We start from the raw sequence: 15,891 nt of genomic DNA, 5'->3' as shown, positions 1-15,891 counted from the left end.
GCTGGGTGTCCAAACAGCCACCCAGTCCTACCTTTTGGACACCCAGTGGACACAAACGGACAGACATGTAGAATTCTTTTGCTGAACACAAATTCAGATTGGAAGCCACTGGCTACAGGTACGGAATTTTAGTGAAATTGAACAGAAACGGTAGAACCCAGGGGCACCATACACAATCATTCTTAGGGTCATTACAAACCACCAGGCTTTCTGAAAAAAGACTTAACAGAATCTCTCTCCCTGTACACTGTGATGTCTGGTTTTCTGTATGTTCATTTTTTGGTAAACGAATGCAGCTGCAGAAGGGTGTGGATCTTAAGCAGCGGTTTTTAATTTTAATCTGCTGTTTAATTCATGTATTTACTGGTGGGTGGGCAGACTGGTGAGATTTTTGCTAGGCTGGTAACTTGTGTCAACGCATTTGCAAGGCTGCATTCACTCGCTTTTTCACTTCAATCCAAATGTCAGGGCTTGTACAAGGTACAGAGGCGTCCGCGTGCCGCCATCTGAATAAAACAATGGACGCCCAGTAACAATCCCTTTAAAAATGCCCTGAAACCGTATGTCAGTGGACAGAAGAATGTTTGATCTGCAAGTGCTTTTTCAGAATGTTTTGAATTGTTTTTAGGATTCATTTTTTGTCGTCGTGAAATCGTTTTGTTTGCCCCCATAAGCTCATTCAAGAGGAAAGGCGGGATATAAATTTAATAAATAATAATGATAAATAACAATATACAGATGGGCTGCGGCTCTCCAGGATTTCAGGCAGGCAATCTCTCCCAACCCTACCTGGAGATGCCACTGGGGATTGAACCGGCAACCTTAGAATCATAGAATAATAGAGTTGGAAGGGGCCTACAAGGCCATGAAGTCCAGCCCCCTGCTCAGTGCAGGAATCCAAATCAAAGCATTCCCGACAGATGGCTGTCCTTCTTCGAGCAAAGCAGATGCTCTGCCACTGAGCTAATGCCCTTCCCTGGAGACAGGCTTCGGGACCCCACCACCTGCTCTTCAGACGGTAGACTGCACCTGAACGTGGAGGCTCCCCCATAGAGCTCTCGTCCTTCTCCACAAATCTGTGCAATCCCCCTTTTAAAGCCTCTAGCAGTCATCCTTACAGTCACAAAAAACCAAAACAGTAAAAGAAAAGAACCCTCTTCTTATATCCATGTACTTTTGCTGTTATGCCAGCACAGAACTTCAACAACACTGACTTTAATTCATCCCTCTTTCTCTCTCTGCCTTCCCCCCCACACCCCAGCGCACAGGGAGCAGCGAGCTGAACTCAAGCCGCCGCCAGAGCAAGATCTGGCTGACTCAGCACCCCTCCCTGGCAGTCGCATCATGATGTACCAAAGCGGCCTGCTCTTTCTAGGTCAAGGCAAAGCGCGTGGAGGTGGGCCAGGTGCCATTTGGTGCAACAAGGGGAGGGGCAAAGGTTAAAGGTCAAGCGGCCGAGGGCAGGGGCCACGCACCCTTGGACAGGGCAGTATAATATAGCACAGTCGAAGCTGTGCTTGCACACTGCAGCACATTCACTCCTTGCAGATCTGAGCTTTTCAATACCTACGCCAGGCTTTGGAAAGACAGAGCAGGGTGAGGCTAAGAACGTCAGCACCTAAGAAGTGGCCGGCTGCTGGATCAGGCCAGTGGCCCATCTAATCCAGCGTCCCATCCTCATAGTGGCCAACCAGACACCCCAATGGGAAGCCCGTAAACAGGACCAGAGCGCAACAGCGACTCTCCCCTCCTGCGACTCCCAGCAACTGGTATTTGGAAGCACGCTGCCTCCGACTAGCCATTGTGGCTAGTAGCCTCTGATACCGTGATCCGTCATGAATTTGTCTCACCTTCTTTTACAGCCGCCCAAGTTTTGGCTGTTTATCGATTATTATCATCATCATTAGGTGGTATGCAACTCAGCGCTACTTAGAGGAGACCCACTGAAACTAATGGAACCAAGTCAGTCATGTTGATGAATTTCAATGGGCCTCCTCTGACTAGGACTAACATTGGATGCAACCCATTACCATTATTTAAATATCCACTTCCAGGCTTTTGATGGCTTGGAAATAATATATCATGGTGGCACTTCACTGGATGATGAAAATGATGATGTGGCATCCCACACGTCACTGAACCCTTTGCCAGTGTGGCAAGGCGGTTAGAGCGTCGGATTAGGACCTGGGAGACCAGGGTTCAGATCTCCACTCAGCCATGAAGCTCACTGGGTGACCTTGGGGGCCAGTCACTGCCTCTCAGCCTAACCGACCTCGCAGGGTTGTTGTGAGGATCAACACCCCTACACCACCATGAGCTCCTTGGAGGAAAGGAAGGATATAAATGCAATAATAAACAAGTACATAAATACATTAAGCTCTACTTAGAGAAGACCCATTGAAATCAGAGGACTTAAGTTAGTCATGCTGATGAATTTCAATGCGTCTGCTCTGAATAGGACTAACATGGGATACAACCCATTATCATAATAAACATCCTCTCTACTCCAGGCTGCTCCTGGCTTGGAAATACCCAGCAGGATGAAGCTTCAGCTGATTATGGTCATTAGCATTGTCATTTTAGATTTATGTATCCACCCATCAATAAGCATTCCCTGGGCAGGTTACAACAATATATTCCAAACGCAATAATAATTAAAAACCAACAATAAAAGTCAGCAAAAGAAACAAGAAAACGCCTCAAAATAAAACTCTGCCTTGCAACATTAAAGAATGTACAGCTTAGATTTAATAAACAGTGTGGGCAGCTCAGTGTGACTGGCTTGGACTAGCTAAGGATCAGATCTCTAGGGGCTAGACAGGAAAACTGTGGACTAGCAACTTTTCTAGGCTTATTTACAGGACTGGTTTAAAAGCAGAAGAGCTGAGCTGGTATAAAAAACAACAGCAGCAATTGTAGGTTTTAGCATTTGGGTTTAAAAGCAGAAGAGCGGAGCCAGTGAAAACAATGGTCAACCTTAGGTGGAGCAACCCACATAGAATCATAGAATAGTAGAGTTGGAAGGGGCCTATAAGGCCATCGAGTCCAACCCCCTGCACAATGCAGGAATCCAAATCAAAGCATTCCCGACAGATGGATGTCCAGCTGCCTCTTGAATGCCTCCAGTGTCGGAGAGCTGGAGAACATAGCCGTAAGGTGCACCTACCTACCTGTTATGTGTCTCCATCGCAAGTCGTGAGCAGACAGATGTTGGGGGCAGGCTTCGACCAATACCTGAAGAAAAACACAAACATGACACTCAGAGCTAAATAATGGCATAAAACAAAACATTACTATTGGGCTTTTGAGCGTTCAAAGTGCTTCATGTGCATTGCCTTGTTGTTATCCTGATAAGAACCCTGTAAGGTAGGACAGTATTGTTATTTTCTTGCAAAAAGAAATGAGAAACATACAAAGAGATATACAAAAGTTGGTCAATAGGATTATCCCCATACTGCAGATAGGAGGACTGAGGCCGAGAGATAATATCGCCCATCTCCTGAGATAATAACACAGACAAGCACAAAAGAGAGAACGCCTCGCTTGTAGCTCAGAATATTTGCCTTGTGATGCACCAGTTCTCCAACCTGCCCCCAGATGTTTTCCCATCGATTGCAGACCTTTGGCCATGCTAGCTAGGGCCAATGGGGGTTGAGAGTGCAATGACATGCGGTTGGGAAAAGCACAGTTGCAGAAGCCAGAGGCTTCTCGACGAAGCGTATCACGCCAAGTTGCCTTTAGGAATTGACATGACAGAAGCGTACAAAATTAGGCATGGCATGGAGAATGTGGATAGAGAAAAACTTTTCTCCCTCTCTCGTAACACTAGAGCGTGGGGACCTCCAGTGAAGCTGAATGTTGGAAGAGTCAGGACAGACCAAAGGGAGGACTTTTTCATGCAGCGCATAGTTCAAAGATGGCATTCGTTCCCACAGGAGGCAGTGACGGCCGACACCTTAGAGCGCTTTAAGAGGACTAGACAAATGCATGGAGGAAAAGGCTATCAGTGACTACTAGCCACAACGGCTGCCACTTGAGCCTTTTAAGGAGAGACCTTATCCCAGTTTGTATCTGTGTTGGAATAGCTTTTTAAAGAGTTTAAAAAAAACGTTTTAAAAGATGTTTTGTTTTAATACGTTTTTAAGTACGTTTTGTTGGAATATATAGCTAAAGTCTGTTTTTGTGATGTTTTAGAGTGTTTTTACTGCTTTTGTTTGCCGCCCTGGGCTCCTACTGGGAAGAAGGACAGGATATAAATCTAATAAATAAATAACCAACATACGTAGTCGAAGTAGTATTCTTCCAAACACTAGTTACTGGAAAGCGCAGGAGGGGAGAGCGCTCTTGCTGTTCTGCTTGTGGGCTTCCCATAGGCATCTGGTTGCAGCTCTTTGAAAGTCCAGAGTAAAACCCAGAGCGGATTCACTGCCCCGCTGACATGGGAATCACCAGCCTCCACTGTCTGGTTGGCCTCTGTGAGAACAGGATGCTGGACTAGATGGGCCCCTGATCTGAATCATTTAGGCTCCTGCTGAGCTCTTAATTCATGGGCCGACTGCTTCATAGTAGGGATGTCGACAAAAACAGACACGGGAACAGAAATTGCAGATGTTTGCTTATTTGCCCCATGTACGGAACAGAAATCGACCCAGCAAATATGATCGGCGTTCACTGCTGTTGTTGCTTTCAGTCCGCAAACAATACATAATCAATTACATTCCGTCCCCCACTGCCATCTGCATTGAATTTCCTTTGCACTGAAATGGATGGGCTGGAATAACGTCACGGCAACCTAAGTGATGTAACGTACGTCATTAACAACCTAAGTTGCATCATTTCGCCCCAGTGGAAAGGGAGACGAATTGTGGAGTCCTTGGCGAACTGCGGCAGAACTGAAACGGTGCTGCGGGCGACGAAGAGAGGGCAGAATGGGAAACGACGCCTTCTTCCGTCCCCCACCGCATAGTGAAATGTGCAGAACTCAGGCAGGCTCTCCCGAAATTTAAAGCTGTCCCCTGTAAGCCAGCTCTCAAAGCCCACCCTGCAATGCCTTCTGCTTCCTTCCTTTTGAAGGAACAGCCTGGAACCTGAGCAGCTATATGTGCAGCTGCCAGAAAACTCCGTAAATCAGTGGAAGAAACGTTAACTGTGGATCAGCATCTTTACCGTCCATCAGCCCACGCGCACACCCTATCGAGTTCCTTCTGGTCCTTACCAGAAATCTCTAATATTGGATTTTAATGGTTCTAAGTTGCTTTGGGAACCAATCTTGGCTGGAAAGCAGAGAATAAATAAAATATCGATCTGGAGGCCCAAAACCTCTTCCAGTGCAGAGCCGGAAAGGGTGCAAAGAGCCCTTGTCAATCCAGCGTAGAAATTGCAGAATCTGAAGCTGCGCTGGGGTTGGAAGGAAAAAGAGAAAAGGGATGCCTTGAATCCCTAGTTAAACATCGGATTCCAGCCTCAAAATCTGGGTCTGGGATGCCAGATTTGGCACACAAGAAACTCAAGAGACTTGGATAGTGCAATCTGCCCCAAATACTTCTGGCTTCAGAATCCTTCCCCTTAATCCCAGGTATAGGAGGATTGGCAGTGATAATCAGTGGGGAGGAGGGGGGAGAACTACTCTGTGCATGCTCAGAGATGTATGGTTGCTTCCCTTGCATTTCAGAGCAAGCAATGGCAATACAAAAGTTTCAGGGGTAAACCCTGGAAGGAACAAGTCAGAACATAAACCCCTGAGGTCAGGTGTCCTAACAGATCAGCCTCCGCTGGCTGGGCCCCTCTTAAGCAAAGCACGGCTCAAAATTAGGAGGTGCCTGGGCTGCTACTCTACAGGGCTGAGGCCCGCTTTGTTCCCCTGAAGCAACACAGGAGCTTTGTGGTTGCAGAGCACAGCTGGAGGCACTGCGTTCGGCCTGATAAATACCCTCTCTTGCCTCATTCCGTTTGGTATCCAGCCTGAATCTCGCGCTGCATCCAGCGTCACCTCGGCACAGAGCGCAACATCCCCTCCCATCTGCCGAAGCACAAAATGGTGAAGCATGACGTCAAGATGACAGACGTCAAACATCAGGCATCTGAAGTCAGAGGCTTAGTCAGGGCAGTAGGTAGGTGCGGAAGGGTATGTCAGTTTCAATCTCTCATTTGTCCAATCCAAAAGGCAGTTCTCCGCATTTCTGCCGCCATCTTTTTTTATCCTCATGAAAATCTTTTGCAAGTCTTTTCTCCTAGCAGAATGCGCTTTTGCATGTCATTTTCACCAACGTACTCATCTGGATGCACATTTCGCCCTGATATATTTTTGCAAATGTTGTTTGGCTGGAGAACTGCATTGCAGCATTCGGATAGGTGTGAACTTCAAAGGCTAGCCATGTTTCGCTTCTCACATTGTCTCGGAAAGTATACATTTGATAGATTCAGCTTCAAGGGCAAACCGAATCAGGTTTCTCCTCCACTCCTAGCAGTAGGTCTTGACTGATTGGAGGGGTGGGGACTGGTGCACCTAATTCCTGGCTCCACACAGCAAAGTGCATTTGAGTAGTGCTGAACTGAGGAGAAAGCGAGCAAGGAAGAATTGGAGAGATGCAATAAGAGCCAGTTGGCATTTTATCTTATTTTTTGCTCACCAGCTTTGGGCAGGAGCAGTCTATCTGAGCAGCGAGAACTTGCAGTGACAGGGGTGCTGCCCTTCCAAAGGCCTACAGAAATCTTCAACGGACCCTGGCGGAATGGCGATGCCAGAGGCAAAGGGGCTTGCAAGGATAAAACAATTCATGCGCTGCCCATTTTGTGCACAAATCCTCTCCTCCTTCGCAGCCAGTGCACCCTGTGCCACTGATTTGAGCATGATGTAGCGATTAGCCCCAGCGGGCCGCTCTAATGAGGGAGCGGAGATGGGGCAAGTTAGCACAGCGCAGCCGGGCCGAGGAAGATGCACAGCCAGGCCTAATGCCTTACAAATGTCAGAGCCTCCCAGCGGCCAGAGAAAATGAGAGAGATTAACGGAGCTGTCAGGAGCTGGGTGGAACTGGGTGGGGGAGAAGAGGTGGGCGCGTTTGCTGACACAGATATGAAGAGAGCCTGGTGATACGCTGACATAAATGTGCACAGAGGGTATTGCGCTGGCATTGGTCCTCTGGGATTGACAGGGGCCTAGAGGGCAGGGCCCCATGTCAGACGTTCTGATGCAGTGGTAGGGAATCTTTTTGGCCCAGTGGGTGAGACAATAATGTTGTGGCGAATTCAGAAGTGCGGGGTCCCTTCCTGTTAGTCACAGCCATGCCCCCCTTATTTTGCCGCCAGTTTGAGCACGAGATCCTTGCTAACACCTTCTCCCACAACAACAGACATCCCTAGGAGCCAATAAGCACAAAACAGGAGAGTGTTAGCTACTGAGAAGAGTCTTCTCAGTGGCTGACACACCTGTTTCACTCTGACTGGCTCTGATCAGCAGGGAAGGACAAGGAAGCTTGTTAGAAGACTCTTCTCAGTAGCTAACATGCTCCCCTTTCATGCTGATTGATTCAGGTTGCTGGAGACAACTGTTAAAGACATCGTATTTTCACACAACTCTTAATCAACCTATGGAACTTACAGCTGCAAGATCTGGTGGCAATCAGCTACTAGCTTTGAGGCCCCCTCCAAAAATAAAAAATGTAAAGAATCAGAGACTAACAGCCCAATCTAACCATGGATTGCACTGTATCTGTTAGTCAAACTCAGAGAGGATTCACTGAAATTAACGGACGCGCAACTAACTTAGGCCTGTTCATTTGAATGGGTCTGTTATGAGTACAGTCCCCTGCCTACCCAGAAATAGGTCCTGTTGAATTCCATGGGGCTATGTTGGCTGAGGAACAGCACTGCACAATTCAGAGGAATGCAAATCCCAAAGGATGGCTGTGTCTTGTTTCAGAAATTGTGGTGGAGGCAGGTTCAGTTGTCAACGTGAACTGAATCGGATTTGTTCCCCATCCGTATCTCTGAATGAGGTGCATAGTGCAGGAGCCCTTGGAAGAGCCTCTTTGGTGGTGGCTCTATGGCTGCAGAATGATCTTCCCACTGAGATGTGCCTTGCCTCTACAGTGTATCCATTCCTGCGACAGGGGAAATGCATCTCTTTCAGCTAGTTTTTAGAAGCGGAGAGGCGTGAGAGGCGACATCGGCTTTACGCATGACACCCAAGGCCTATCTAATCCAGCATCCTTTTCTCACAACGGCCAGGTAAATGCCCCAAAGGAAAGTCTAAAAGCAGGGCCCGAACGCAACAGCAACTCTCCCACTTGTGATTCCAAGCAACTTGTATTCAGAGGCGCACTGTTTCCAACAGTGGAGGGGGAACATAGCCATCATGACTAGTAGCCATCGACAGCTTAATTCTCCATGAATTTGTCTAATCCTCTTTTTAAAGCCATCCAACTCGGTGGCCACCAGTGCCTCTCACAGGAGTACATCCCACAGTTCAATGATATTTATTTATTTATTTATTTAATTAGCATCCCGCCCATCCTCCCAGCAAGAGCCCAGGGTGGCAAACAAAGCACTAAAACACTTTAAAGCATCATAGAAACAGATCTTAAAATACGTTAAAACAAGACAGCATTAAAAACATTTTTAAAAAAACAACTTTAAAAAAGGGTTAAATACATTATTAAAAAAAATATTAAACAATTCCGACACAGATGCAGACTGGGACAGGTCTCAACTTAAAATGCTGTGCTCATGTTACTTAGGAAGGTTTTTAGTGCAAAAGCAGTTTCAAAGATTGCCTTAAATTTTGCCTTTCTTTCCTTCTGTCGTATACACCGCCCAGCGACTGTTGCGCAAAATGGCAGGGCCAGATCTGCACCGGAAACGAAACCAGAGTTTTACAGCCAAACACCGTTTTGAATTGCTTTGATATACAGAAATGTTTGCAATTGTTTTCGTTGTTGATGTCTCTACTGTGAAATCGCTTCAAGATATTTCAGGGGAAGCAATTCTTAAACGGAGTCAAATAAATACATAAATTAAAAACAAAGCAAAACAGTATTAATAAATAAATAAATCCACTGACGGCTATAAAGGCTTGGAAGCTAAACCTCCATGGATAGGAGCAGTTCCTCTATACGGCAGATGCCAGCAAGAACGGCAAAGTTGTTTTTGTGTTCTGCTTAGGAACATCCCTCTCTCTCAGTGGTGATTTATTTCCGATCACTAAATAGAGCCTCCAGATACAGAAGGAGTCTACCCTCAAGTACTAGCAATGAGGGGATGTTGCTTTCGCATCCCGCTTAGGAATGTTCTCCCCCCCAAAGGCTATTTAGTTGCGACTGGGAATTGGAACCTCAATATGGAGAAGCAGTCTATCCTTGAAGTACTAGCACCGGGGGGATGTTGCATTTGTGCCCCGCTTAGCAACGTTCTCCTTCCTTTCTCTCCATGGCTCTTTAGTCACGATCGCTAAATGGAACCTCCATATGGAGAAGCAGTCTACCCTTGAAGTGCAAGCAGCAGGAGACGAGGGAATCAACCCAGCTGCTGCCTTCATGCCCAGAGGCATCTGGCTGGCTGCTTCAGCACAGGCAGCTCTTTGTCTGGGCAAGTACACCCCTTCCAGAGAGAGGAACTGTCTTTCCTTTCGCTGTCTCATTTACAGATTCTGGGCCAGACATCTCCCCAGGGTAGCATTAAGAGGAAGCCCCGAGGCACAGAAAAGGCGGAGAGACGAAGGGGAGGGATTTTTCTTGGGGGGGGGAAGGAGCATCATGGCGTAATTTACCTTTAATAGATTCAATTTGGGTGGCTGCAGGCTGCTGGGGCAAGCGGCCATCTTCCCGATTCAGGGGCCGAAGAATTCGATTTGCCAGGAGCCACCGTCAATTAGCTTTTATTGAGGCCATTTCTCATCTGCAGCCGCTGAGGGAAGGAAGAGGAGGGGAGGTGGAGAGAGAAAGAGAGAGAGAGAGAAAGGTTTGCTCCCTTTTTATCTTCCTAGCCCTTTTTAACAGTTGCATGTCAGGCAGGGATTCAACAGGTGAAGCTCGCCTAATTGTAGAGAGAGATACTGACCCCCCACCTAGCCCAAATTTCTTCCTCGGACAACCTTCAGGGGCCGCATGCAAACAGTGGGCGGGGCCAGAGGCAAAATGGGTGGGGCAACAGTAGTGGGCGGGGCAACGGCAGTGACTCTGCCTTTGTTCAGTAGGATACATTTCAGCCATGCAAAAATCAGAGATTTTGACTCATGTCAATCCAAGCAAGCAAGAGGCATGATCAGTCTTCAAGGGCGCCTTCCAGCCAGGCAAAAACATTCAAGGAGAATGTGAAGCAAGGCCAAGGAAGGATGCGGCCTGGGGAGGCTCCCAAGGGCCGGATACAGTTGCCTGGAGGGCCACTCCTGGCCTATGGTTCCCCACCCCTGCACGATACACAAAGTGATTCAACAGGGATGGACACCCTCATTTCTGCAGGTACAGGTTGCACCAGTTGAACTTCAGCCTGGGGAGGCCCTTTAAATGCCAGGGGCTCACAGCTGTGGCACACCCAAGACAAAGATCACTTAGGAGCCACATTTGTGCTAACATAATTCTCCTAGTTTGCTATTTGTAACAGCAAGTCTCGGGGGGGGGGGTTGCCCAGCCACTGAAAAGGCATGATCCATGGCCGGCATGCCGTGGTTGGCTGCACGGGCCCCAAAGCTGTGTGCGAGCCTGCTTTCAGAGCTGCATGTCAAGGCAGGAATGCCACAGGTGAACCTCACCACTTAAACATAAAGGATGCAACGGGTAGGATCACCAACTAGGGATGGAGAGATCTGTCCATTTCAGTTCTCTCAGTTTCTCACTTTCCTAATGTTAAATTCAGTTCTCTACATTTCTACAGCGATCTGCAAATTTAGTTTAAAAAAAAAATCCTCATGACAATTCCCCACCATTTTCGTGCAAATTTCTCCAAACACATTTTTTAGGCAGATTTGACAAAAGTACACGTTTCTGCAAGCCATTTCTCATCAGTTCATGCCTTTTTGCATGTCATTTTCACTCATATATTCATTTTTATGCACCCTTTCCCTTAATGTGTGCATTTTTGTCAGTGTTGTTGGCGAACTGCATCCCAAAATTCTAATAAATGCTAATTTCGAAGGATAGCTGTGTTTCAGTTCTCATATTGTTTCAGACATTGCGGATTTGATAAATTCTGCTTGAAATGTGGACTGAATCGCAATTCTCACCCATCCCTTTCACCAACTAATAAAACTCTCCATCTTATCACAAGCAAAAGTACTATGGGTCATAGTCATCCTACTCACAGTAGACCCACTGAAGTGAATGGGCACGACTAACTTAGGTGCGCCCATTTCTACTCTTGAGTAGAACATAGTTGGACACGATCCTGCAAAGCTGAATCTTGTGGAAACAGGGCTGACCTGTGTGAAGCCCCCAACCCTACTTTTCAATGTCGAGGCTCAGGTCCAAAGCATAAGATTGCCTCCCAGACCTGGCTTCAATTGGTCCAGCTTGGGAGGGCGTCCTGAACATGGGCAGAGTGCTATTCTATTTGCCTTTGAGACAACTGCAAATGAGCTACCCATCTGGAATTTTCAGCCAACAGGATGCAACTCCTAGGCAGACTCAAGACCCTGCTTGCCGTATTTTAGAAACTGTGCCCTGCTCTATGAAAGCAGTGGGGAACCTTTGCCCTAGGGGCCAAATGCCTATCTGGTCCCCAGGCCAAACCCCTCACTGGCCTCTTTTCTGCACCCTCGTTGCTTCTGCCTGGCTGAAATGTGTTCCTGATCTCCAATGCCTCTTGCTTGCCGAGATGGGAGTATAGAGAGGGATGTGTGTAAAGGAGCCTAACATAAAAAAGGTAAAATTGACCATCGCTGCTCCGCCCACTTTTACCTTTGGCTCGCCCACCACTGTCACATGGCCCCCAGGCAGCCATCCAGAAGGGAGTGCGGCCCTTGGGCTGAAAAATGCTTCTCCACCCCACCTCTATGGCTTGTGTTTTCAAAGCCTTAAAATAAACTTTTCAAAAAGGTGCCGTCTGTTGTCTTTTCGGCAGTGGCTGAAGACCTTCCTCTTTCAACAAGCCTTTTAAGTAGAGACCTTATCCCAGTCTGCATCTGTGCTGGAATTGCTTTTTAAAAAATTTTCAAAAATGTTTTGAAGGCTTTTTTTAAAAGATGTTTTGTTTTGAAGATGTTTCATAGATGTTTTTAGTGTTCTGTCGTTTGTTTGCTGCCCTGGGCTCCTTTTGGGAGAAAGGATGGGCTAAAAATTTAATTAATTAATAAACAGGGGGTCGGACTGAACGGCCTTATAGGCCCCTTCCAACTCTACTAGTCTACGATTCTACAATAATAAACAAATAAATCAGGGTTGAATTTTTTTCCCTCTCCGTCGTCCCATCTTAAAAAACCCTGCACCAGTTCCTGACAAGGGATCCTTCTTTTTCTTCCGCGGAGGCTGGCGAATTTCACCTGGCAAAAAAGGAAACAAGCCAGCCAGCAACCTGGTTTAGGGGGCTCTGGGGAAGAGGGAGGAGGCGCTGCTGCTGGGGCCTACGTCAGCTCGGCTGCGCAGCTTGCAGGCAAAACCATAAAAACTCTCCTCGGACGTGACTCGCTCGCTGCAGTGGAAGGCAGCAGTGGCTAGGAGCTCTTGGGATACGGAGAAACAGCTTGAGAGAAAATTGTGTAAGCGGCTTTTTTTTTTTTTGCGTTCATGCACAGGAAGCCGCCACATGCCAAGTCTGGCCCTTGGTCCATCTAGCTCAATATTGTCTACACTGACTGGCAGCAGCTCCCCAAGGCTTTCAGGCAGGGATGTCTCTCCCAGCCCTACCTGGAGATGCCAGGGATCGAGCCGGGGGCCTTTCACAGGCAAGGCAGACGCTCTGCCACTGAGTTACAGCCTGCCCCCTCAAAATAAAATAAGATTCCAGTCCTCATGCTTTTGGATAAAGGGCCGACTTAAATAGGAACATTGGAAGTTGCCTTGTACCGGGTCAGACTACTTGTCCATCCAACTGTGTATTGTCAGCACTGACTGGTAGCAGCTCTCCAGGGGTTTCGGGCAGGGACATCTTTTGAACCCAGGACCTTCTGCATGCAAAAGGGGTGCTCTACCACTGGGCAGGGCGCACAACCTGCCTGCTGCTGTTTATCCACAGGATGTTCACAACTGCCAGGCTGTGGTGCGTCATGCGCAAGCGTGCAAAGCACACCGGGGCAGCCCTGGCTTCAGACTCGGGCGGCCTTGCTCGGGAATGATCTCAGGGGGCAGGCCTGGAGGGAGGTGTACTGCCCCAGTGATGCAGCCGTCAGCCGCTTGCACTGTTCATCTCAGCCGTCAAGGGCAAAGGTTTGCAAGTCGCCTGCTTCTTTTCGAGGGAAGGGCAGTGGCAGAATGGCCTCAAAACTCTGCAGCTGCAGATTGTACGACTACATCACCTACGATTGTAAGAGCCTGGCTGCTGGATCAGGCCAGTGGCCCATTTAGGCTAGCCTCCTGTTCTCACAGTGGCCAGCCAGATGCCTCAATGGGAAGCCGGCAAGCAGGACCTGAGCGCAACAGCAACTTTCTCCACTCGTGATTCTCAGCAAATGGGATTCAGAGACATCCCGCCTCCGACAGAGGGAGGTGAACATGACCGACATGGCCAGCAGCCATTGATAGCCTTCTCCTCCTCCGTGCATTTATCTAACCCTCTTCTAAAGGCACCCAAGTTGGTGGCCATCAGTCTGCAGCAGCAGATTCCACAGCAGAACGACGTGCCGTGTGAAGGAGCCCTTTTGTCTGTTCTGAATCTCGCACCATCGTTTTGTAAGAGAGGCTTCCTCCCAAACCAACGCCCACCCAGTCATCATCCTCAAAACAGAATGGACTGTTAATTCTCAGAAATTGACTGTCAAGCTTTTTGTCTCAAACAGGGGCCAGAATTAGAGACGGAGGAGAAATTCGATTTAGTTCACATTTTAACGTAAATCTAATTCACACTTCCTGAAACAGGATGTGAACAAAACCCCTGGTTTTGAAATCTGCACTGGTCCAAATTTTGCAAGGCAGTCCTCCAGACAAACAAACCAATCGCCAGAAAAGTAAATGTTGGGGGAAAGTGTGCTTTACAAAGAATGTATGCACAGGTGACGGGAGCACACAAAAGTGCATTATTAGAGAAAATTGCTTGCAAAAATGAGCATATGAGGTAAAACTGTACACAAAATTGCAAGTAATGGGAGAAATGAACACTAAAATGTGGATGAATTTTCACACGCATAGATACAGAAATGTGGAGAACTGAATTTGAGAGCAGGAAATACTGAAACAGACATTGACAGATTTTCCCCTCCCTGGCCTGAATGTCAAGCCTGTTTGTTGTTGTTATGTGCCCTCAAGTCAATTACAACTTAATGAATCAGTGACCTCCAAGAGCATGTGTTATAAACCACCCTGTCCAGATCTTGTAAGTTCAGACCTGTGGCTTCCTTTATGGAATCAACCCATCTCTTGTTTGGCCTTCCTCTTTTTCTACTCTCTTCTGTTTTTCCCAGCATGTTTCAAGCCAAGCCTGTTGCTTGGCTTGAAAGCTTTCGCTGTGAGCTCCACCCCCAAGTCTGGCAGGCTCCACCCCTGCCACAAGCTCCTCCCCTGCTATCAGGGCCAACCCCAGGGAGTCTCAAGTTTGGCCAGACACACTGGTAGGGGCTCACTACCTGAGCAGAACCAGGTTGCACCATCTGGAGAGGCTTCAAGGAATCTCAGGAAAGACCAAAACACAGACAAGAAGGGAAGGGAATGGTACCGTTTCTGCTGCTAAAGTATACGGCAGGCTGGGACAGGACAGGCAGAAGTTCGAAGAAGCCCAGTCTTAGACACTTTCTTAGCAACCTTCTTTGACCACCAGCTCAGACTAGAGGTCAGCTGCAAGCCCTGGAACTTTATAGCAGCTGGTGTCATGGGATTGGCCATCCTTGGTCACCTGACATCTAGGAACAGAACTCTGGGCCATCTGGCTTAAATTGCTTGCTCTTCCCTTTTCTGACCAGTGGTGGCACTAAGGAGTTGGAAATTGGTGGCTGAATTGCAGAGCTCGGAAGTTACTTTTTCTGAACGACAATTCCCATCAGCCCAACCCGGTGGCCATGCTGGCTGGGGCTTGTGGGAGTTGTAGTTCAAAAAAAGTAACTTTTCCAAGCTCTGGAGGTGGGCTACCCATTCAACCCCTCCTTTGGGTTTGATACCAAGTCTTCCTTGGGTATGCTTCAAGTTGGATTCCTGCACTGAGCAGGAGGGCTGGAGTCGATGGCCTTATAGGCCCCTTCCAACTCCACAATTCTAGGATTTTCCTAGAATCAGCTCAGTGCTGTAAACCAAACTGTTCCGGCCTTGGGAAACTCCGAAGCGCAGCGTGGCCAGCTGTTTCTTTTTTCAAGCCAGCCCTCTGTGGCTGTGCCTTTAGCAGCAATTTGAAGCGCAGGAACGGAATGGATCTCTGCAAACCACACACAACTTCACCTAGTCGTAATCCCTGCACATAAGGTTGCCTCTTAGGACAAAGGCAAGGTGGGGGGTTGGGGTTGGGGGGGGTCTGCTTGGAAGGACCATTTGGTTGGTAACCTATTTGATAGCGGACAATGAGTTGCAGAATATTTGGACCACACATCACGCTTACCTTTTAGGATGGGAATGTGCAAATGTGTGTGTGGATTTTTCATTTTAAACGGTGCATCAAATGTGAAAGATCTGGAGAGGTATCCCTTGGCTGGGTGATACAGGAAGAGGGGGAAGCCCTTGACTTGGTAGGAGAGCATCCAATTTCCACGCAGAAGGTCCCAGGTTGAATCTGCTGGCTTAGTATACAGTCCCCACTCTTGATTTGCGACCCCAATGCGGCCGAACC

General features: G+C 47.8%; 1 protein-coding gene across 4 annotated transcripts in view; it reads right to left on the bottom strand.

Annotated features, from left to right (window-relative positions):
* The window catches only part of EFNA3 (ephrin A3), a 115,694-nt gene extending 100,785 nt beyond the window's left edge, over positions 1-14,909 (bottom strand). The window contains exons 1-3 of one of the 4 annotated variants that reach the window (XM_061606845.1): positions 14,794-14,909; positions 9,764-9,900; positions 3,167-3,234 (exon numbers count right to left, since the gene is read on the bottom strand). In XM_061606845.1, coding sequence (XP_061462829.1) covers positions 3,167-3,234; positions 9,764-9,814 — 119 coding nt within the window. In that variant the 5' untranslated portion in view covers positions 9,815-9,900; positions 14,794-14,909. The other 3 variants (XM_061606848.1, XM_061606846.1, XM_061606849.1) reach the window with 3 other exon arrangements.
* Positions 14,910-15,891: the final 982 nt, after the last annotated feature.

The sequence above is a fragment of the Rhineura floridana genome, chromosome 22 (assembly GCF_030035675.1).
Source record: "Rhineura floridana isolate rRhiFlo1 chromosome 22, rRhiFlo1.hap2, whole genome shotgun sequence".
NCBI lineage: Eukaryota > Metazoa > Chordata > Lepidosauria > Squamata > Rhineuridae > Rhineura > Rhineura floridana.
This window is presented reverse-complemented; position numbering and strand designations above follow the sequence as displayed.